Below are 25,299 nucleotides of genomic sequence, written 5' to 3' on the forward strand. Positions count from 1 at the left end.
TAGTAAAATGTATATAATCTTTCTACAAAAAAAAAAGAAAACTTCTATTCATGTACAATTCACGTGGCTCAAGAACTTAATGAACATAACACTGATCGTTGACAGGAATTTTCCAAAATTATGCCAAATAGAAGCCAAGATGCCAACAAACAGAACTTTAGATACTGTTATACAGAAAATTCATATTTGATCATGGAAGCTAAGACTTGATTTCACTTTCAAACAAACTTAATTTCATGGTAAGGAGAATATTTGGGCTGTAATTACATATTCTCAAACTTTCGAAACATATTCTTTTGATAGAGAATTCAAAATAAGCAATATTCCCTCTGGTGTCGATGTTGTGAACAAGAGACAAGTACATTGGTTACCTTGGTAGTCATTGATGGGTATGTATTTTTGTCGCTGTTATAATAACATACTGGTAATAATATACTCCTTTTCAATTTTGATGTACAAAATGAGTAATTTACTGAAATCCTCCAGTCTAATGGTAGGTACACATTGTACCAATTGTCTTTTTGAACGATTTGAACTTTACACAGTAAGAGAACTTTATTTTTTATGATAAAGTTATGGTGTGAGGAAGAAGTATTTTTGTTGTTTTTTTAGTTATGTTTTTTCAAAGGGTCCGTTTTTTTTTATACGAAAGCCTGACATTCAACAATAAATTTAGGTTGTTTCCAAAGTTTTGTCCGTTTTAATGTAATGTGTTTTTATAGCTCCATATCGCGATAAATATTTATTCAACTATGTCGTGATTTATAATGATCGGTGTAGAATTTTGTACTCTATACATTAATGCTGTTAATTTTTTTTATTTTAATTTTTTGACTCTCTTCAGCTTATTACTTTATGATTCAGATTAGCTGTTTTCGGCTAATTTCTCTACACGAATTCTAATAGAACCAAAGCGCTGCCGAAACTAGCCAGGGAAGTAGTTTTCAGGCAGACATTCACCAAATTCTACGGGTAAGAATGCTGAAAGAATTTGGTTCAGCTCCAAAAGACTTTTTAAGACAAATTTTGAAAATACCGGTGGCTCGAAAGAAAACGAGATATCACGATATCATTAGTTGTAATTGGGAGCTGGTGAAATAGCTGCATTAGAGTCGGAAATTTCTAATTGCAGCTTCGGAATAGTTGAAGTGCATGAGAAATGTAAACAAGTTGAGCTAGAGACAAGCGCAGATATATGCATTTCAAATTAATGAGGAAGCCGTACAAGCAACGAAAGGACAGAGTATTTAGTGAACTTTTGAAATTTTCGCTCTGATAGAAGCCACTTCCTCCATTCCTCTGATAAGAAAAACATTATGAAAGTCATCATTTTGCTGTTTATTTCAAGAAGTTTTATTATTTGCTCTGAGGGGTAGATGTAGGGGAGAGGTGGCATGAAAGGGGCATTTTTAGGGTAAATATGTATATAAGCAATATCAATGTATTTTACATTTATTGAATCTGATATTATAATTGGTACAACATTTGGAAAAGGATTTTGAGTATGAAAAACATAAAAAAATTAGTTGTTATTGAAAAAATTAGAAAAATATGAACCACTGTATTTGCCCCTTTCAACACATCTCACTGGATTGAAAGGGGCACATTTGGGGCTGAAAGGGACACATACAAAAACATTTAAAGTAGGTGTGATGAATCAATATTAAATGAAAAAAAAGCTTTCACTCTTGCAGTCCCGGCATTATCAAGAGGTGGAGGTAGTTTGAGTAGTATATCCCCTTTTTTGACATCAGCCACGTCATCAATCTTAGGAACTGTCGTAGGAACTGTCATTAACTTTTTTTAAAAACTTAACACTGACTTTGCCATTTTCCATGAATTCATTTATTTGCCCAATAAAATGTCTGATTATTTTCTTTTTCGCAAATTTAACGACGATAAAATCATCCACGTTGAAAGAATCATTTTCGGCGAACCTCGTTTCTTCCTCAACCTCCCAATCCAAAGAAGTGTCACTTTCGGCATAGACAACATCCTCTTCGTTGCTACTTTCACTGCTACTACTTTGCAATACTTTCCTTTTTATTGCTTTTTTTTATCATCCGTGTTGATCTTGCTTAGTTTAATTTTTTTTAATGTACAGGCTTCCTCTATTTCATTTTTCTCTGGTGCGGCAGTGATTATGCGACTAGTTCCTCTTTTTCTTCCTCTTCGATTGAGTTGTCTCGGAGGTGCCTTTGGAAATGGTTTTACAGAAGCAGGTGATATAATTATAGATTGGTCAGTGGAGCAGGACGGACGCGGTTCACCAGAGGGTACACCTTCTAGATTGGGCCCTTCTGGTTCAACTTGTTTATTTGGATCTTCGTGGTCTGTTACAGATGCGTATAGGAAATCTTGTTACGCAAATATATTTTTATCAAACGGATAAATACCAGCCTTTGAAAATCCGGAGCAAATATTCTTGGCTGTGAAAGCACTGATAAAAGCAGAATTGGCTAATTTTGGTAAATGATAGATTGATATGGTTTTACCCGGATTTGATACCATCCAATCATTTTGGGCAACTTTAAAATAATTTTTGAATGGCCCGAATACCGAGATGTCTACCAAAGAAAATAGCCCCCATGTGTTTTTTGATGGTCTAAAACATATTGGAAATGTCAATTAGCTTGAAAAGTGGGTCTTCCAAGATTTCAAGGTCTGTCCTTCTTTGCTTTTCACAACCAAAACGAGATCTTTTTTTAATCGGATTGTCACATGTGATGAAAAGTGGATCCTCTACGACAGGACTCGTTCAGGACAGTGGTTGGACACTGATGAACCACCCATGCTTTTCCCAAAGGCGAAAACCCAACAAAAACACTATGGTTACTTTATGGTGGTCAGCAGCTAGTGTTATTTACTATTACTTTCAGCAACCGAACCAAACCATCACAGGAGGGTCCATTTTTTCAAGCACTTCGATAATTTTCTCACCGACTTCATCGAATCCCGAGTACACAGTTTTTATGCTGACTAAGTTAATCGACTTGTGTTACGTTGGCAAAAGTGCGCTGATTCAAATTACGCTTATTTCGATTTAATGAGATATTACAGTTTAAAGTAGACTGATAAAAACGCACAAACTTTTGAAACAACCAATATATTTGTAATTGATATTTGAAATAATATGAAAACGTTCCTAAAATTAATATCAAACACATTTTCTTTATATGGTATCCCAAAAGTGGACAAAATCATCGCAAAAACTCCCTTAACATAAAAAAGTATTTTATCCAAACATCACGAATACATAAATCACTATGATATTGCCTTAGTTCGTTTCTTTGGTAGAGTTTATGGTTGTTGGGAACACGGAATGGTGAATTATATGCTATGCAGTTCAGTTTTAATAGAAATTTCCCAGTAAAAAAACATTTCTCGTAAGCATATTCACTTATGCTGGTTATTATAATTTGAAGCTCTAGTATTCGCTTCCTAAATGAAAACTTAAATTGTTTAAAAGTGAGATCAAATGGTGTATAGGTTTGCGACATTTTGCCTGATAAGCAACTGTGTGGGAAGTTGGGTCCAGCGGCGTGGACCGGTATACAAAAAGAGTACGGGTATATCTTACAAGGAACGTAAAGATTATGGGAAATTGTTGATTAGCAATGAATGTATGAAAATAATTTGTATGATGCTCAAAAGTTAATCAATAGTTTGAATTTCTTGATCGAGTTTTTTTCTCAAAAAATATTTTTTGATGAATGTTACTAGAAAAACTTCTTGCTCTCTTTAACAAATGTTAGCCTGAAGAAAAAGAAAAGGAAATGTAAAATGAAAAATAGGGGATATATAAAATAAGGAGTACTGTGACAAAAATATGTCGATCAGACTAAGGCTGTTATTAAGAGTCGTTTCAAAGAACATGCAGCACTTATCCGATTTTAGAGACCAGAAAAATCTAGTGTCGTCTTGGAGAACGGTCATAGACTGAACGAAAACTGTCTAAAATTGGTGAGATCGGTACATGCAACTAAATTTTTGCGTGCTTTCAAAAATCTTTAAACAGCAAAGTGTTGCTATTGAGCAATACCAAAGGTCATGGGTAAGGTTATGACAAAAGTCAATAATGATAAAATTCTCCAACAATTTCTACCAGAAATCATTGATGTCTGTCGAAAACTAAAAGTGAAATTGTACCCGGTAGCCAAGCGGTTCGGCGTGGGTGCTTTGTTCACTCACTCGAATTGACTGCCGTGTTGGTCGGTGGTTCAAGCCCTAGTCTGAACGATCGATCTTCACTTGCTACCGTCCAACCCGTGTTAGGAATCACACGTTAAAAGGTAAGACCTCGTTAATCCTTAGCTCGCACAAGTTTCGACTTCTGAGGGTTGTCGTTCGTAGGGGTGCGACAGCTGGTTAACGGAAAAACAGATTTTAAACAGAAACAGACCCTGTTAGATATAAATAGAGATCAGTTCGGAAGTCAAGGCGGGTATTGCTTTTCGGGTGATTGACGATATGACAAGCCACAACATAGAAATTTAATTAGTAAACCTCCATGCCAGATACGGTCAAAGACGTTGAAAATATCAATTATAATAGCCGAAGACTGACTATGTTTCTCAATTGCTTTGGTCCAAAGGTGAGAGACGTATATAAGGAAAGCATCTGTTGATAAATCTTTCGAAAACCATATTGATGATGGCTGGAAATGAAGAAATATCTCAAATTTTTATGTATGTATTGTATTGTATTCCTCATTGTTTTTGGTACCACTGATAGTTAATCAACTGGTCTAGAGGGCTACGTTTTTATAAAGTTGTTCTTATTTTGTGTAGTTGGCGTTCTGTATTTTTGTAAGTTTGAGATGAATAAACAATAATATAGTTCTCTCGTTAATTTTGGGTTTAGGTTAAACTTTAGCAGATATAGTTATTAAATAACTGCTCTGTAAATCCACAACAGGCATCTATTTTCCCTCACAACAGTTGAATAAGGATCAATGTAAGCTAAGTTTGCCGATTTTTGAGTTGTATGAACGTTTCAAAGAAGAGCGAGAACACATCGAAAATGATCCATACCCAGGATGTTCTTCAACTTGAAAAACACGGATGTTTATATGTAAATTGGGTTCCTGCAGGATTTAAAAAATATCATCTGAAGGTGCTAGCCACTCACCGTGAGCGACGAAGAAGAAAGCGACGTGTATGCTTCATCAGGACAATGCTCCAGCCCAGTGCACTGATTGTTGAGTTATTTTTGATCAAGTATGAGAACCCTGTGTTGGACAATCTACCCTACTCACTAGTTCCAGTTCCGTGTCACTTTTACAGGTCCAAGAAAGTGACAGAAGCGTTTATAGAAACCAGATTTGATACAGTGGAAGCTGTGAATGAAAAAGCGACAAAAACTATGAACTTGCTTCTAGAAAATGACTAACTCAATACGATACAGTGAAAAATTCGAGTGGAAAAGTGTGATAATAATGGAGAGGAGTACATTGAAGGAGATGAAGTGAAAGATGTAAGCCCAACCTCGTAGAAGTCAGTGGTCTGTCATTGGTAATAATGGTCTTCATTTTAGTAACTGAAAACTTCACCGCAACCTGCAAGGGTTTATTCACACTCGGCTTCTAAACGAAGCTGATCAGTTTGTATGGTGAGTGGTCTTTCAGGTCAGATGGTGAGAGTAAGACTCTGCCGAACTCAAACCTGACTCGGTTCCCAGCGGGGCAGGCACAAAGTATATGCTCTGCTGTTTCATCGTTAATGGGGTAGTTGGATAGTCGAAGTGCAAGATTCCCACCTTGATACCCGCGACAACCTTTCCATATGAGGGTTTTTGCACGTCAGCTACACCTGACCATGTCTGAGATTCAACCGTGCAGGGTTTTTCACCTCTAGTTTTGGCGAATCATCACTCGAGCGCAAACGTTTGCTAGCCTGCTCATGGGGGGTTTGTTCTTCCACCTGAGACAGATTCTGCGTACGCCGCTCAAGAATTTGGTACAAGGCGGTATCATAAGGTACACCGCTCTTGAGGAGACGAATCAGTCGTTTCCTGACTGCACCACCAAACTTTTTTTTCAGGTTCAGTTATTGGATCAGGAGTTGGAGAGTTGAGAAGCTCTCGCTCGTGAACTAAATTTACAGGGAGGTCAGTTGGAGTCGTGAGCTCGACATCCATCTTCCCAGTAGACTCAGCGTCGGAAATAATTTTTAAGTTTACTCTGTCCATAAAAGTCCCACGAGTAGCTAGGGAAAGAAGGTCAATCACGGCAGAGCCCCGCATTATAGTGACAAGGCGATGCTCCAAGGAGATGGCGAAGGTATCTCGAAGGTTCCGTAGATACAGCTGATAGGCTCAGTGTCATTCATCCTCTCGGCACGGATACACACACCTTAGGATTAAGCTATCGTTGGGATGCCATTCAGTTAGGGAATAACAAAACCACAAGTGATTCTATCATTCCCGTATCCAGGGGGGAAGCTATGTGGAAGCAGGCATCTGATGGCCGGTTTGCTCAACCCCCACATCCCAAGCCAATGATCTCGCCAAAAACAGCATGCACAGTGGTTCAGGCAGTGAAAGATGAACAAGGACAGCCAACCCGGCGTGTGGGAGGCTAACTAGTTAACATATCTGGCCATCAACCGATCTAAAAGAAAAAATGTATATGATCATCGTTGCAGAGAAAATAATAATTATAGATTGAACCAACATATGACTTTCAACCCTGCGTTAATATACAACCCTACGCATTAGAAACATTGTTTTTAGATTACTGCTGGTTCATAAAGTGGATGTGACTATTCAATCAATATATAAAGATAAGAGACAAAATTCCCAAATGTTTCTGTATTACTCACAATGCGTGGGAGTCGCAAATTGATTTTCCACTTTTATAAGTATAAGTTTCTTTCATTTCCAAAGAGGGAATGAAGTATCTGTATTCGAGATGTACATTCACTCCATTATCATCTTACTGTCTAAATTCGATGGAACAAATTCAATTAGTTGGTGCGTTCAGGTGGGTTTATGTAGTGGGTGGTGTTGATATCAATCATGACCGAGAGCACGATCTGTTGAGTGAATGCAGACTACATAGTGGAGGCGTTTGTTTTTGATCCCTTCCCACTATGTGCAGTGTAAAGCTCTGCTCCAGCTTTGGAAGTTTGCGAAACATTTTTATCTGGTATATATGCATGCGCTTTGTGACGATATTAATTTCGAAGGATGTTTCGAGGTGAAGGTTAAATTCTTCCGTAAATATCATTGTATTTTCATCTTGTTGACAAATTCGTAGTTGTAGATATTCTCATGAATATATAAAAAAATCAGGAGAATTTAGAATATTGTAGAATGAAATCAGCAACTTGGGATGATACTTAGCAAGAAAAGGCTGAAGTAGTGTGATATAATAATGATAATAAAACACGCAGGTTTCATTTTCATTTGAATGAATTGAAATGGTATTGAAACAGTATGCTTGGTTTATAAAAAATAAATTAGCATGTACACTCCCAGGACAAATTGTCACAACACCAGACAGAACCATATGCTTTACTTACCTATTCCAAAATTCGCCTTGACTCCGCATTCTCTGATTTATGAAAGTACTAAAGTATATCATCACCTTCCTAACATTCTAAAAAATAGCACAGATATCAAAAAGTTCCGAAGTACACTTAAAGATCTTTTAATCAAAAGCACTCATGTTTTATGTGTGAAATTGCGATGTATGTATTTTTTATATTTTATGACAGGCATTTTATTTTTTTTACAAGACTTTGTCAATAAGATACTGATCTTCCGACAATAAAGCATATATTGATTGATTGATACTAATAGAAAACACATTACTTATTGGTTAGTTTCAAAAGTTTTGTCAGTAATATTCCATAGGATATTCATGCAATTCAATTCAAATAAACGCCTTCAGAATCAGCTCATTTTTGCCAAAGTAACATAAGTCGATTAATTTCGTCACCATAACAATTGGGTGCTTGGAATTCGATGATGTCGACGAAGGCCGTTTTTGCCTGATTAGCTGATATTCTACCGGTGAGAAAGTTATCGAAGTGTTGGTGTCGGTAGTGATGGTAGTTGGTTGGCGAGAGGTTTGGGAAGTATAATGGGTGAGGCAGAGATTCAGAGGGAGATTTGTGAAACGTGTGAACGGGCGTTGTCGTGGAGGGAGATCAGACCTCCTCTGTGGCGGCTGCTGCTGAAGCAATTTTCGGTACATTTCGTACATATAAATACCCGAAAAACCAGTCCAGCATAGTCCTATCCGTGAGAACATCAGATTTAACATTCGATACCTTAACGGGGAGATAAGGTTAACTAAGAAGAAGAACTCAGGTAAAATTCAATAACATTTAAGTAGTAGGTAGTAGAGCGTTTATGGACATTCTACCTCCGAACACGTAACAAATACCATTTTACCAGTATAGGTTCGAGCAGGGTCGACCGACTTCCGAACACGTTACAGCACACCTAGATAATGACAAATGAGATTTTGTCGAAACGTTGGTGAAATTAAAGATAATATCACATACACGGATCAAATACCCGAAAAACCAAGTTTTGTATTCGAGTTTTGTAACTGACAAAATTGGTCGAATTCTCAAAAAACAGGACATAAAAACGATATTCACCACCAACAATCAAATTTCCACATTCCTTCGTTCTCCTAAGGACAAAATTATCAATGAATCCCAGGGTATATATGAAATTCCATGCTCCGATTGCGATAGAACATGTAGGCCAGACCAACAGACATGTGACGAGTAGTGTATACGAACATCAACTTGCTGTCCGAAAGTCAGACCCATCCTCAGCCTTATCAAAACATCATCAAGAGACAGGACACAACATAGACTTTGCGAACACAAAGACCATCGCCACAGCGAAAACACTCCAAGCTCGGATAATTCGCGAGGCCATCGAAATCGAAAAGCGACCTTCCTGCCTGAAAAAACGTGACGATGGTCAAAGACTTCCAACTGCTTGAAAAGCCCTAATTTCCCGATGCTCACTCCCCACCAAGACGTCCGGTGATAGTAATCACCCAAAGCCCTGCCCCCACCTTTCCGCATCAGTAGCTTCCGTCGATATAAATATCACCGAACACCCATCGACACCTCAGTTCAATCTAAGGAGTAGGCAGAATGAGACCTTAGAGAGAATTCCCGACAAGACCTGTGAAGTAGGCAGATTGAGGCCCCGGTGTCGAGTCACATAAAATTCTTGAAAATGGTTCAAAAATGGCTCCAAAATGGGAGCCGAAACGTCGAATACAAAACTCCAGATGCGGTTCAACCCGAACTCAAAGACAACACACAATTGTTTTTAAAAAATATATTCTGGATGTCAGATCTAGGTGTTCTACAGGTTTGTTGAAAAATCTGTTGAAATCTGTTTTTCCCTTAACCAGCTGTCACACCCCTACGAACGACAACTCTCAAAAGTTGAAACTTGTGCGAGCTGAGGACTAACGTGTGATTCCTAACACGGGTTGGACGATAGGGAGTAAAATCGATCGTCCGGCCTTGCAGTTCAAATCACCGGTTCACACAGCGGTCGTCGTCGTCGGTTCACGTCAACCCAACCGGCTACCGTCCCACAGTACAGTGAATTCGAACTCAAAACTTCGGAAAAACTAAGACAATACTCAAAAACTACAAATCAATTAGACATTGCCCAAAATACTTCCAATCCAATGCGTTTTCCAAGCAAAAACAGAAATTATATATAACTTCATTTGTGTTTTCTCACTTCGAGATAATAATTCAAACTTTTATGTTTAATTGGTCTCTGCAAAAATTGCAGTTTCAGTAACTCGATTACACACGGGTCTCGAGGGGAGATGAATTCTCATCTCGTGATGACAATGTTTCGGTAACATTTAATGAATTTACTGCCACCTTCAGGTTTTTATGACAAAAGTTTGCTATAAAATGACATTTATAAGTTAGAAATTAAAAAGTAATAGATGTGAAAATTGCCAATATAATTGAAAAGTAAGTTTAGGAAGGGATCGTCGTTGAAAAAAATCATTACAGGTCTGAGGATAATGACAAAAACATCGCCGGTAGATTGAAGAATTTTCTAGATCCTTATAGGATTCTGTGATAAATGTTTTCTAGAATAGTGACAATTTTTTAATCTCTCATTTTTTAGGAGAGATTAGTTCGTATCTGAGTGAAACTTATCTATCTTGAAAAAATATACACCTTTCGATCCTAACTAGATTCTTATGTCTGTGATCAAATCAAATGAGGGTATGAATGACTGTACGTACAGGGTGTCCCAAATACGAGGATGACTATTGGGATCACGGAAACCGTAAAAGATACAGGGTCGATTAAAGTAAGGCAAAGTTGCGTAGTTTGGTACTTTCCAAAATGATGCACTACGCCATGGTGATCGAAAAAAACAGTGTGAAAAACCCCGACATTTGATCAAACTTGGCGTGCGTGCGTTTTTTGGTATTGGCTCTGCCGAGTTCTTCCCTTGGGACGATTGGACTTTGGTTTCGATGTCATAACCATATACTCATGATTCGTTCCCAGTTATGACCCTATTGAGCAAATCTGGATCGCCGTTGACGACATTAAACAATGGGCTCATTTAACAATTCTTTTTTATTTCATAATTTGAAAGTTTATGTTTCAAATAGTACAACTGCAAAAAAATCTGAATTTTTACTCTTTATCTTCCCCCTCAAATTAATTGTTGAATGTGGCGTTCACCGAAACGGGGCGTGGTCAAGCTTGACGTCACATCAGTCGACTCGGCGACAAGGGAGTGCTGCCGGATAAGCAAAATACATGTGCTGAAGCTGTAGAAAGCAAGTTGTGTGTTGTGTGTCAACTGCGTGAATATGAATAATGATAAAAATTACGTTACAAGTATTGCATCTTTCCTAAATGCAAGAATTCTTTATTAGCTGCACCAGACAAAATTTTTATTTCACTGTTACGAAAGTTATGACAGCGCGCCATGCGGAGGGCCGACTTTGTATCTGCCAAGGGGACGCATTTTTGTTGCGAAGATCATTTTAATGTAAGTATGAATGATAATGATTGATAAAAAAATTATAGTTCACTCTGAGCACTACTTTGAGTTTTAGGTCGAAACAGACTTGGAAAATTACATGTATATCAAAACTATGAAAGGAAAAATTATATTGAAACCAGGCGTAATTCCGCATATATTTTATTGCTAGATTGATAGACCGAAGCGAGGTAGGTACATACATCTAAAGCTCCATCGTTTGTTCAAAAAAAGGAAAAACATTTTTTTTGAATACTTGTAACGAAGATATCGCTAAAAATCAAATCATTTATGATGGAGCACGTACACAGGAAAATATCTTTGATGTTGGAATTCAAGTTAATAAACAGGTTTTTCTAAGATCAAAAGCTAAACAGACCGTAAATATTAATATATACCACCAAAAAAGAAATCGTTGTAAAGAAATAGAAAATGCAGATAGTATTGGAAAAAATCACTACTAAGTTCCCACGAGGACAGTAAGAGTTTAAGTACATCATACATGACTTCTGTTGGTACATCATCAGATTCTACTTTGTCTGGAATATTAGTTGAAAACTGAAATTCGAAAAATAATATTGAGCGAAGATCTATTTACGTCATAGAGAAAAATCCAAAATCATGTCTTGGAATCTGTTTTAAAAAAAATCTGTTTTAAAATCTGTTTTTCCGTTGATCAGCTGCCGCCCCCATACGAACGACAACTCTCAGAAGTTGAGAAACTTGTGCGAGCTAAGGACTAACGAGGTCTTACCTTTTAACGTGTGATTCCTAACACGGTTACAGAATCATTCCAGCTTCAACCAGATAAATTCTCTCGAGAAAAATATCTGGTCGAGGCGGGAATCGAACACACGACCTTCCGATCGTGAGTCGGACGCACTACCACCGCGGCCAATTCCACAACAAGGTACTCTTCATTTATTATAAAACTTTTGTCTCAAAAATGCCAGTTACCCAGGATTGATATAAACATTACTTTGAAGAAAATTAAATTGAATTGACGATAGCAGCGATTCATAATCTCCAATTACAGGCCTGGTTGCCACCGCTCGAAGCTCGTTTGCCTGGTGTGACGTCATGATGTACCGCGAGCGATCTCACATTTTCAATTGCTCTTGCTCAGATAATTTTGCTCAGATAATTTTCAATAAAAAAACTAAATTAGCCTGAATGAGTTCATTCCTAAGCGATGCCCATGTGACGGTTTTTTGGTTAGAATCCAGCAATTTTGGAACGAACTTTGCTGCCACACGCTTCATGCCAAAAATTAACGAAAAAATTGCATGTCATGAGCCAACCGATATGCTGACATCCTCAGCAACTTCTCTAATTCTCCATAACAATTTTTCACTTTCTCAACATTCTCATCGATTCTTGATGTGCTCGGGCGTCCAGGGCGAGTGTCGCCCAACCTTCTGTGAAAAGCCTGTACCTACCATTTGTAAGTAAACATTTTTCTGAGTCAGAGTATAATCACCGTATGCCACTGTGAACATTTCAAGTTGAGCACTCAATTCCATTTTTTACACAAAATTTGACGTAAATTCTTTGATTCAGTTTTTTCGAGCAAACTGAACATGCTAAACAGCTGAAACTGTGAACATGTGTTCGATACGTGTGTACCAACATAAAAAAATAGAAACATCGCTTATCGAATGCACGTACACCGCGAACATCGAACATTCACTTTATTTTTTGAGCAGATCTCGTACAAGCACCTTTTGATAGACTCAAATTAGTATATTTATAATAATAATAATAAGCAGGGATGGTCACTAACACCCTTGGCCTTTGGTGAGTTGCGACACCACTTACCCGAGCAACTGGTGCAAAACCGGACCGGCAGCCCAGGCGCACCCGGGAAGAACTCGATTCTCCCACCGGTGCCGGCCGTGGGTCCACAGGGTTAACCACCCGGTGGACCCAACACTTGGTTCCCAATAATCAAGGAAGGGCCCCACCCGCTCGGAGGGGTCAGAAGTAAGGTGGTGTGGCCCATAACGATGATATGCCTACCGATGAAATCAACTCGACGTAAAGACCCGAAAAATGATGCTTCTCTATAGGAGTCTGATGAACTCGGTATAGTTTTCGACATTGAAAGTGATCACAACTCTGTCACCAAGTTGGAACCCGTTCAGCAAAAAGCTCAGATAGAAGCCACAGAGATCACCTTACTCCTGCGGAAACACAAGGATAAGCCAATGCATGGGGTCTTCTTCAATAACATTGGAGACCTTGGCTTATCAAAGCGCCTGACGTTCGCTTTTCTCAGGTCGAGTGGGCTGAAGTCGGAAACTGAGGGGTTCATCATGGCTTGCCAGGATGGTGTCTTTAACACCTTAGTCTACCGCAGTCGCGTGATGGGTATAGAGATTCCTGACACAAGGTGCAGGGCCTGTCGCGAAGCGCCCGAGACCCTAATGCACTTGCTATCAGCATGTCCAGCATATGCGGTCTCGGCCTATATCCATCGACATAACGCAGCCCTAAGAGTACTATATTACCGTCTACGGCACTCTTACGGTATTGACTTACGCTCCGGGGGATATTGAATCCATTGTGGGGAACGAGAAGTGCCGAAGCTAATAAGCCTGATGTAGTCCTTCTCGACTACCAGGGCAAAACGATATTTGTCGTGGAGTTTTCAGCTCCTAGCGAGACGAATATCGTCAGAAAAGAGGAGAAAAAACGAATTAAATATCGAGATTTTCTCTTCGAACTCCGCAGACTCTATCCAGATCACTCTGTCACGATGGTTGTTCTGATTATTGGAGTCCTTGGTGGAATGATGTCCTCTCTACTCTCGAATCTTAAAATAATACCGACTTGCCGCACTAAGGCAGAAATCTTAGCCACACAGATGCAGAAGGCTGTAATTCTTGGCTCACTGCGCTTGCTCAGGGCACATGATTCTCGTGCCCAATGATCACTTACCCCACGGTGTGGGAAGTGGCCGTTGGTTGATAATGCTGGCGCGCCCTCCCGAATGTATCGGGGCTTCGGGGGATGGGGACTGACCAGCGCAAACTACGGTTAAAAAAATAATAATAAGAATGATAAACAAAAAATAACAATATTAAGTTTTAACTACATAAATAAAGTTATAGTAAAATGCGAAGTTCAATTTTCGTAGCTATACAAATAACTACTAAATTGTTTTTCCACTTAACCTATAGCTTCCAGAATATTCGAAAAATTGCCAATCGATACGAGAAAAATATAGAGTTTGAACGTTTTTGGAAAACGTCTTCGTGATTTGATAACAATAAGTTTGCCTCTGGTGTTGTAGAATATTTAAATGTATTCTCAGTTTTCGATGTTTACTATCTCTACAACTTTATTATCTGACTTGAAATACTTACTTTCTGATCACTCCTGTGTAATGTAAATTGGAAAATAATAAATTGAATTGAATGTCATTTACAAGAAATATTTCAAATACTTCGCCTCTGTATTCTCACAACCCACGCCAACTTGTTCCTCTCTCGTAAAATGTCAAAAGTCCATTGTGGGTAGCACGGCCTAGCGGGATCCCGTTTGTCCGCCGTTTTCAGCCTTCGGCGGTCCCGCCGCCCCTGAAAATGGGAACGGAATTGTGCGCACGTTCCAGGATAACGTTATCACCGGAGTTATGATGGCGTCCGCACGGGTCCCGAGCTAGTAGTAACTCCTAGGCGAGTGTCAGAGTCCGACCATGAAGCCGTGTGAAACCTTCCATGAGTATCACGAACAGTCACCAAAATCCGCGATGAAAAATGGCCTCCTGTCCGAATCGTAGTTTGAGTGAAAGTGCGCGAACGATTACACCAGGATAATCCTACAATTCTCCGGGGATCGCATCACCACATGATGTCACTTCTAAGTGTGACAGGTAAGGGCCGGTGATTTATTTTCATCTGCAATCAGAGCAGGCTGCTCTCCTCCATTCAGCGAACAATTGCATCAATCCTGGCTACTACGATTAGATTAGGTTTTGTTTTTCTCGGTGACGGATCAATATTATTATCGCTGTGGCATTTGCGGTTTTTGCCGTCGCCAGTGCTTGTCTGAGATATATTCCTGGTTATGTATTGAGAAAATGATTGATGGAGAGTGTATAAATCGAATACTTGCTGCGAAAGCTGCCGCTTTCGCCAGATGACAGAAACTAGCGTTTTCAGGACACTCTAGGTTACCGACCTCAAATTCGCCAGTGCTATTTTTAGATCTCCAATTAGAGATTCACCTGTCTAGTCCTACTGGTCCATATCTGGACATGTATTCTCGCTTGTGAAAACATGCTCCAGAGTATTTTGCCAAGGAACTGACAATTGAAATGTAAACGATTTCAACTTTTTTGAATGTTCACGAAATGTTGATTAATTTAATGACCATGCGGTAAAAATGAATACGAAACCATGTGATGCTTATAATTTATTCAGAATCTTTTAGTGAAAACTGTCTTTCATTTGAGCTGCTGATATCTAGTATTAACACAGATAATTTTTCTACAAAAATTTTAATTATTTCAATTACAAACTGTACTGACAGAAAAAATCTAGAAGAAGACCCAGTCTGTTCCACAGACTTGGTGAATTTCTAGTTATTTCGGTTATTTCGAAATAATTACTTTCAGCATTAAGACGATTTCATTGTCTAATTATTCTTGATTTATTTATTTGGTATGTCCACTGATGTCTGCCTCATAACTAATTTCCTTTTTGTCAAGAAATGAGAGTTTATATATTTATATTCACAAGCAAAAACATACACACAAGCAACAATATATATCATAATAAATATAGTAAAAAAAACTAAAAAACATGCTTTTAAGGCACATCGAACTAAAAAGTTAAAAATTTTTTTTTATAAGCTTGAAACAATAACAAACGAAAAATACTAGTATCATTGAGAAAAAAATTGACGGGCGCTTGATATTAAAAAAATATGGCACAAGGCGCCCACGCTTTTTTACAATAATACTAGTATTTTTCGTTCGTTATGGTTTTAAGCTTATAAAAAAGTATTTTCAAATTTTTACTTCCATGTTCTTTGAAAGCGTGTTTTCAAGTTTTTTTAAACTCTATTTATTTTATTTGAACTTTGGGATCAATCAGCCGTATATTGTTTAGAAAAATGACCATTGATATCTTCCGATTCCAGAGAGGAAGCCTAAAAATCAGCTACCAAGCCCAAGGAAGGCAGCAGGCGCGCAAAGGAGAGTTACAAATAAGGCAAATACGGTGTTAATAAAAAAAACCTGTTTTTCAAATGAAGAAATACATTTCGAGTGAGTTCGAATTATAATAATGAGGTTACCTACAGCGCCATCTGCCCGCCAATAGATCAAGCAATAATGTCGATAATTCTTTCGAATACAAATCTCGAGATTGAAACAAATAAACAAACATACATACAGGTGAAGCTGATAAAAGCGTGATAAAAAACAATATCTAACCCTATCAGCCTATTCCTGTTGATATGAGAGAATACTTCAGAACAATTCCTGAAGAAGAACAAAAATTTACAAATATAAAACTAGTGTTAATTTTTTTTAGATCAGAGCATATTTTGAAAAATGCAAATACACGACATTCGATACTTTTGTCGTGTTCTGAAATCAAAAAAGTAGGCCCAATTTTCAGAATTGTACCTTGAAAGTGTAGTGAGTGGAGATGAAAGTTAGCGTCTTTCCAGCTTCCTAATTTTTGCTTGTGGAAACGGATTATTTCAAAGACCCCAGTATGAACAATGCACCCGAAGTTGTACCGGTTAATTATATGTTTTTTAACCTATTTTTATGCAAGGGTTTTGCTTTCTTGCTGAAAGTCATCAAGCTTGGTCTGCACCCAAAAATGTGATAAAAATCTTTTAGATAACTATGAATAGTTACTCAATTGGGATACCAAAAATGATGATGAAAGCTGGTAATTAATACAATACTGATATTCGAAGTGCTTCAACATCTTAGGTGACTATCAAAATGGTTTAAATAATCAAAGATCGACAGCCGACCTTCTAAACATATGTAATCCACGTTTGTTACAATGTAATCGAGAGTTTTCAAAGCCATTGGTCGTGTGCGGCATGGATGTTTTCTAGTTGAACTTTGATATTATATGGCTTCACAAATCGTCGCTCTTGATGGCTATCCAGCTTCCTCAAAGACTTACCTTTACCATCAATATTGGTGTTTTTGAGCAAAATTTTTGATTTCAAGGATTCTTTTTATTACACACGCATCTAGTTCAATAAAATGTAGAAAAATAAAAGAACTCATTCATTAAAAAAAAAACAGAACGCACAATTGCCCCTTCTCCGCGCCCACCGCCATTTGAAAAAACTGAAAGAAAAATCAGCATGTTTTCGAACTTTCGATTATATATTCTATTCGGTGTAGTCAAGCTTTCGCTTATATCTTCTTCTTGGTACATTTTGAGTTCCACTCACTGCTGTGAAGAATTAAATTTCCTATTTGAATTGAAGGGGTTATATTTTTAGGAGTGATTAATTTTTGGGAAAGAAAGTTTTTGGCTTTCTACTACTCCATCTTGATACAAAAATGTGGGAATCTTCCAAGGAAAGGAAGTAATCAATTGGAAAATTAGTAACTCTATACATAGATGTGTAGATTATGCAAAGAAGCAACTTTCAGATACAAACTGTAAGAAACCCCTCCTGAAACAGCTACTTTCATATAAACATTGAATTACACGAAAAAAATTCTTTCGAAACAAATATTTTTTTGAGGATGACAGTGTTACATGTAAGTGCAATTTGTTATCATTCATTTAAAGTAGAATTCCTGTGAATGATATCTAATTTTATTCCATAACGAATGTTTGGAATACAAACTGAGTGGAGAAAAGTATCTTCTGTATAATTCAGTGTTCATATAAAAGTATTTGTTTCAAAAGAATTTTTTTTCTTTCGTGTAATTCGATGTTTATATGAAAGTAGCTGTTTCAGGAGGGCTTTCCTACAGTTTGTGTCTAAAAGTTGCTTCTTTCCATGATCTACACATCCATGTATAGAGTTACTTATTTTCAAATTGATTACTTCCTTTCTTTGGAAGATTTCCACATTTTTTTTGTATCAAGATGGAGTAGTAGAAAGCCGAAAACTTTCTTTCCTATACATTTCCTACATTTTATGTTTCTCAACTCTTCTCTAAGGACTGATAGTTTCGGAGATTGCACATTAAAAAAATGAAAAAATCGCATTTTCAGAAAATTTGTCAAATTGCTAACTTTAGGACTTCAGTCATATCCAATTTTGGGAAACAAAAATCAGGATAAAACAAATGTACTCTTCAATTAACAAAAAATTCAAAAACAACGGATAATTGTTTTTTTTCTATTGTGATGGAACATTATATCTAAAAATCAGATTTACTTTGAAATATATACTTTTACTCATTCTCATTACGAGTATAATTCCAAAGACTCGATTCCGCGCGCAATATTGGATTGCGACACCACTTTTGGGTTTGGAAAGAGTGAATTATGCAAACTTTTCAAAAAATATCCAACTTGCTGGAGCAGACGCAGAAATTTGAGGTTCCCCAAGAAATTTCACTAGCTGAGAGAAAATCTTGGTATCCTGTTTGATGGCAGTAGACAACAATAGTTGTGCTTCCTTCGATACAGAAAATTCTAGTCCAATACCACCAAGCTCAATCTGGCTAAACTAACTTCCACCATTGATGCAATACATCTCCACTCCATCAGGTTATGGAATAGATGGAGATTGTCTTTACTAACTCGAGTGGGGATGGGAGTAAAGAGCACGATAACTGGGAACCTATCAGGGAGAGTAGAGACGCCGCTTACCCAACTTTCCCAATACCTTCTCAAGTAGATGTACAACTGGGTGTATTTGTCGTCCTTTTCAAATTCTAGGTTGGACATGAATATGATAATAGCAGTGAGATCAACACCAATGTAGATGTAGAGCCACCATTCGACTTCATTAACTCCCCCTCTTCGAAGGAAGTAAAGCGCATGTATATTTGTTTTCTTCCAGTTTTCAGCTCAATCATCAGTTTGACTCTCCCTGCTTTTGTTCGTGGTTTAATTGAATGAAAGGATTTGCTATGTATGTATGCAAGTGAAATAAATAGTAGGTACCTGCCTCATAAAAATTGCTCTATAAAAAGTGAAATATGTGAGACACCAGAGAAATATTGCTAAACATTCCAAATTGAAGCCAAAACTGGGGAGGAATCATTGTTTTTTATCATTGGTGTCACAATAGCGAAACTCACATTTTTATCACCTTCTCTGTAGATTAAATAAGAAAATACATGCGTTATGTAGGTGATCAATTTCCTTACAAGTATTTTCTGATACTCGTTTCCCTGGTGTCCTAAATTTACTGAAGACTGCAGGATCTAAAACGATCATATCTGCAAAAAAATTAGAAACATACATTGTTTTATTCTATACAATATCAAGCACAACCTTTTTGTAGCTACAATGTACCTAAAAGGAAACATAAGAAGAAGAAGAAAGTGTCGAATTTTTCGGTCTTTTCGAAATCGCTGCAGGGGTAGAGGGAGAGGAAATTCAAACACTTATTAATTAGATTAGGTTAGGTCAGAAGTGAGACGTTCTATTCGACTCTGCACCCAGACTGACTAACATATCAAATTACCGGGGTTGGGAATTGAACTCTTCTCCATTGATGTGAATTTCAGATCAAACTTATATGATGCTAAGACAGTAGGAAAGGCATCATTCCACCAAGAACGCATATAATCCGAACAACAATTTTGATAGAGTGGCCTGAGTAGAGTTTGCATTCCCAATCTACCGCTCGGAATAAGGCTGGACATGGCAGATCACCTCGTGATATAATACATGGGCCAAGGCGTAAGCGCATTTGTGGCGCTGGGGCCAAAAGGAGAAAAAGAGCGGAAGAGGCAGCAACTATAAGTGCACCCTCCTCCTCCTCCACTCCACTTCCAACAGCAAGGGCACTTACTGCGGCGGGCGCCAAGAGCTCCGCCTTAAATAAAGACAAGGAACCTGCCCCAGCAGGAAAGCGCCCTTACTTGGGAAGGTTGAAGAAGCCGCGCAAAAACAATAATGTCGCTGCACTTTCCAAAACCTTCACGAAGGCCGCCCTGAGACACCTCAAGGTTGCCAAAGAGAGTGTGTGTTCGACGAGTCTTGGCCTTCAGCTGCCGATATGTAGGCCTATCCACCTTCCAGGAAAAGAGAGACTGAATGATGACCTAGGAGGACAACTCCTCGGGAGGATGTACAATGGGTCACATGTGGGTCTACACTCACCCTCCCTACTCTACAAATACAGAGAGAGTTTGCATTGTTCAATGAAGAAATCTTGGTATCTTCTTCATTTTTCTTCAATTTCTGGATTATAACCATCTTTTCTGAATCATATCTCGACTAGCTTTGGTTGTCGAGGAGGGCTGAATCTAGCTCATTGTATTTGTCTGGAAAACGAATTCCGGACCTCTAGGTAACCAGCTTGTGAGGACCCCATTCTTTGCGGGCCTAAGACCATGATAAATTCCCCGGTGTCCAATTTGAGCCTATTGGACCTCTCCATTTTTCAAAGATTCTTATTCTAAAAGGTGTTATAGTATTCATACCAAAGACCGGAAGTGCTTGCATAGAGCAATTTGTCTACAAAGCAAGAAAATCTACAACTATTGTCCCACAGTGTCCCAGTGGAGGAATCTATTATAATTTTGTAAAATAAATTATGGATTTTCACCCTCATTGATATAAAGGATGTTTTGACAATATGTCACAATCTTGGGAACAAGTTGGTCACGAAGGCTTTCCAGAAAAGTGAAATACTTGATAGATTGATGGATTTGGTATTGCTAAATAAGAAAGTTTTCGTTGCAATTCATCGATGACATAGATAGATTTATTAGTCCTTTGTGCTACATTATGTAGATAAACAGGTCATATTTCTCAGGTATAATATGAATGTGTAATATTATAAGATGTCATTTGAATATAAAATAATGTGACACACATTGTAAAACAAACACATACATATTAAAATATGAGTAAAAAATAGAAATAGATAAATAAACAAAATGTTACGATACATACGTCACAATGACAGTGATCTGACATTACCAACTTCAAGTATAAATTCATCTACTGTGTAGAACCCTTTTTCTGATAGAAACACTTACAACTGTTTTTTTAAAAACTTGAGGTCTTCATATCGCATAGTATTATATTAAACAGACGGATACCAGCAAACATATGATACTTTTTATACTTTGCGTGATGGTGTTTTTGGGTGATGAGCATATGGTTATTCCTAGTATGATAATTATGGACTTCCGATTTCGACTCTAGTTGTCTTCTATTTTTATGGACATACGTCAATGTTTTCAGAATGAACAAACAGGCAACAGTTAGTATTTTATTTTGACGAAAAATCTCTTTACATAAGGTTCTGTAATATAGATTGAAAATTAGCCTCATAAATGCTTTCTGTTTTATGAAAATTCTGTTGCTAAACCCCAGACAGCAATGTTATTGTAAATAATATACTGAAACTTAGCGAAATAAACTGATATCAGTGCCTTAGTATCTAATTTATTCTTGAGGGATTTAATGAGACAATACGATTGGTTCAATTTCTTGGATGTGAACGTTTATTATTGTTATTGTCCATTATTGTTCCTAAGAATTTTGTTGAGCTTGTTAATGCCAAGGATTCATTCCGGAAAATGAAATTGAAATCATGTAGGCTTCGAGATGAATTTGCAAATTCCATGCAGACAGTTTTTCTCAGGTTAACTATAAGTCTATTCCTGTAACACCAGTCATCAACTTCGTGTAGGACTGAGTTTACAAGGTTATGCATTTCTTCCGTTGTTTTACTTGAAATAATAATGGAAGTGTCGTCTGCGTAAAGGTATATCGCACCATTACTTATATTATTAGGTAGATCATTCATATATAATAAAAAAATTAGTGGACCGAGGGCACTGCCTTGAGGTGTCCCATTACTATTGATAATTTTAAGATGAATGAAGTGAACTTGTAGGTTATCGTGTTGTGACACTGGAAAGCCTTGTGACCTATGATAGTCTACTTTACTCTTTGTCCCCCTTCTTCAGTCCCTTCGATATAAATTTCCTTGACCTATTTTCTACTTATTGAGATTTTTTCAACTCCCATAAAAAGTGTCCCCATCATTTTTCTTACTCGCAGTCTTTAACCTGAAATTCCATTTGATTTTGATATTCGTTGGTTCAACACGAAACATTAATCTTGTGAAACCGAATGGTATCGCATTTGCCCACTTCTTTATTTTTATGGATATCAGAATATGAATTTTCCTTCGTGAGGCACAACAATAGTTTTCTCCATTACAACCGTGGCCAGACTTAATTTCCATTTAATAATATGCATCGCATAATTTCTACTGATAAGGTCACGAAACAAAGTTTTATATTCGACTCGATTTTTTAAATTTGAACAAGAATACTGGTATGCCTAAGTCTAATTTTGTTTCGATATGAATGTCACTGAACTGTTTTGAAAATAGAAAATTCTAGTCTGATTCTGTATATTATTTTCTATCGGTTTTACTTTACGATATAGCGTTTGGAAAATGTCTGTCAAAAAACAGCGACAGATATTTACGCAACTTCCTTGTTTAGAAAATTTTTGTGAACGATTTTCTTTATCCAGCCTCAGGGTTTTGCCAAAATCAATCAAATGATCACTTTCACACCTGTTTTGGAGTATTACTTCTCATCAGTACAAGACTGATCGAATCAAGACAATATACAGTTTTTTTCTCTACCACTCGTGAGTCGTCTAACTTTTTCTTTTCTCAGAAGTCTTTGGAAAACACTGTAGTCTCATGGGCTTATTGCGTTTTACTCCCATCTTTCTATGTCACTCATTCCTACAATTTCGTGCTTTTTGCTGGATGGTTATCATACTCTTCTGGACATAATTTGGTTTGTTCTGTAATCTATCGCTTTACATTCGTATAAAACATGACCATCGGTCTTGGTTCTCTGTTGAAGGTCTCTTCTCCATTGGACGGTCCCTTCATGAAGATTTCCCGTGTATTTTCCCTGGTATGTTTTTCCAGTACTCCCTATATTTTTTATAGACCCACTTTCTGATCTAGTTTCATAGCAGAGATACACAGCTGGTTCAGTCTGGCATCAGTTTTCCGCTACTGGATTTTCCTGAAATCCAGTATACAGGGTGGGGCACCGAAAACGAAACAGATCGAATATATTCAAAACACATGTTTTCTGAAAAAAAATAATGCGAAAACACGTCGATTTGTAATCCAAGAGGGACATCTTTCTATCATAACCTCAACTGTCATACATCTCCCCCCACTCCTAGGTCACTATCACCCACCGACACTATGTCGGTGGTAGGGTACATTTGATACTTTCATTTTTTCAGTTATACATTTCAGAACCGAGATAAGTAGAAGTTTACGGGCATCATGGGAATTTCTCGAACGTAAATACTGAATACAAAGACGGCAACAAAACGATAGGTAGGTAGGTAGATAGGTCCAAAGTGAAGATCGGATCAGCAGTTAGTCTGCGACTATATGCATTAGGAAGGTCTCTTGAAAAATTGGTCTCCTTGAGAAACGACCTCCCACGACTTCAGGACCCTCTGCCTGGATACTCTGGTAATTTGTAGCCAACCAGACTGAAATGGAATCTCACCAGCCATAATGGCACACTGAATAGATTCCAGGGTATTGGTTAAGACTCAGGTTGTCAGATGTTCAAGGTGCAAGAATCCCAATGAGGGCATCTGTTAGTCAGTTATGAATGAGTTGATACAATAGGTTCAGCTATGCAGGGTTTTTTCGCATCTGCTGTGGGTGGATCAGTTGTGGGTGGTTCAGTTGACGTACATCTTCTCTGTAGCTTCAAGGTCGGAGTATTTGCCTCTTTGATGGTTCAGTCTTACAAGTATTTGGTGAAGGAGCCGGGATCACCTTTCTATCGATATCAATATACCAGATGTGTTTTTTTTGTTATAAGAATTTGGAAATCTACTGGAGGCGTCAGGTTCAGAGAATAGGAACAAGTTAGGATTGAGGAATTAGAACAAGACAGTTCAGAACCCAATATAGCGAAAACTTCAGTAGGAAAACTTCTCAGTAAAATCTCTTTCGAAAATCTCGATTAGTTAAATGGGTTCATATGATGTTTAGAAAAAGAAAATATACAGATCGAATATCTTCCAAAAACACATGTGTTCTGAAAAAAATGCAAAAACACGTCGATTTGTAATCCAAGGGGGACATCTTCCTATCATAACCTCAACTGTCATACCTCTTCCCCCACCCCTCGGTGACTATCACCCGAACAAGACTTGAATCAAATCGGACCATAATTGCAAATCTTGTCCACCATTGTGAAGCCGCCATCTTTTTTTCCCCTAGAAAAACTCCATAATGCATTTTCACCGAATGTATGTCAAATTAGCTTGCGAATGAAGTATCATAATTTGGAATACGGAATAGTTTTTTTCCCGCAAGAAGGCTCCAAAATCGAAAGTTAGGTAGCTAAAATTGACATGGCTGAATTCCTTATGAAATTACCTTTTTAACGATGTGTCACACTTACTACTTTCCCTATTCAAATTGTTTGGGTGATAGTCACCGAGTGGTGGGGGAAGAGGTATGACAGTTGAGGTTATGATAGGAAGATGTCCTCCTTGGAATAAAGATCGACGTGCTTTTGCATTTTTTTCAGAACACATGGGTTTTGAAGATATTCCAATTGTTTAATTTTCGGTGCCCTACCCTGTATATCTATGTACATACGCGAAATGTAATTACTGGAATTGGCCGCGGTGGTAGTGCGCCCGACTCACGATAGGAAGGTTGAAGCTGGGATGATTCTGCAACTGTGGTAGGAATCACACGTTAAAAGGTAACACCTCGTTAGTCCTTAGTTCGCACAAGTTTTTTAACTTCTGAGAGTTGTCATTCGTATGGGGGCGACAGCTGATTAACGGAAAAACATTTTTTTTTAGGTCGAAGAAGTAATACTTTTTTTGCGATGCTATAATCTATATCTTTTGAATTATAACAACTGAATTGTCGAATCCCTCCACTTGTATATTCTGGATATCATTAAAGACGATATATTTACTACAAAGTTTGAAACTGGCTGGAATTATACTGACTGCATTATAAATAAAAAATATGTTGGAAATATTCCCCATCGAAGTAGTTTTTGTAATTTTCAACAAGACATAGAGTGTTCTTCGAGTCACACTCATTCTGAAATCAAGCCAG

The 25,299-nt window shown here is 37.7% G+C and overlaps 2 protein-coding genes across 2 annotated transcripts in view; one reads left to right on the forward strand and one right to left on the reverse strand.

Moving 5' to 3' along the window:
* The window catches only part of LOC111503252 (CTP synthase 1), a 37,890-nt gene extending 23,236 nt beyond the window's left edge, over positions 1–14,654 (reverse strand). The window contains exon 1 of the mRNA XM_074177329.1: positions 14,382–14,654. The gene's annotated coding sequence lies outside the window, so the exon portion shown is untranslated. The remainder of the gene's footprint in view (positions 1–14,381) is intronic.
* Positions 14,655–14,737: 83 nt separating this feature from the next.
* Positions 14,738–25,299, forward strand: part of unc-13 — a 477,247-nt gene continuing 466,685 nt past the window's right edge. Inside the window, exon 1 of the mRNA XM_074177326.1 lies at positions 14,738–14,890. Coding sequence (XP_074033427.1) covers positions 14,866–14,890 — 25 coding nt within the window. The 5' untranslated portion in view covers positions 14,738–14,865. The remainder of the gene's footprint in view (positions 14,891–25,299) is intronic.

The sequence above is a fragment of the Leptinotarsa decemlineata genome, unplaced genomic scaffold (assembly GCF_025532065.1).
Source record: "Leptinotarsa decemlineata unplaced genomic scaffold, Ldec_3_MD MMD2_tig00002974_RagTag_RagTag, whole genome shotgun sequence".
Taxonomy (NCBI): domain Eukaryota; kingdom Metazoa; phylum Arthropoda; class Insecta; order Coleoptera; family Chrysomelidae; genus Leptinotarsa; species Leptinotarsa decemlineata.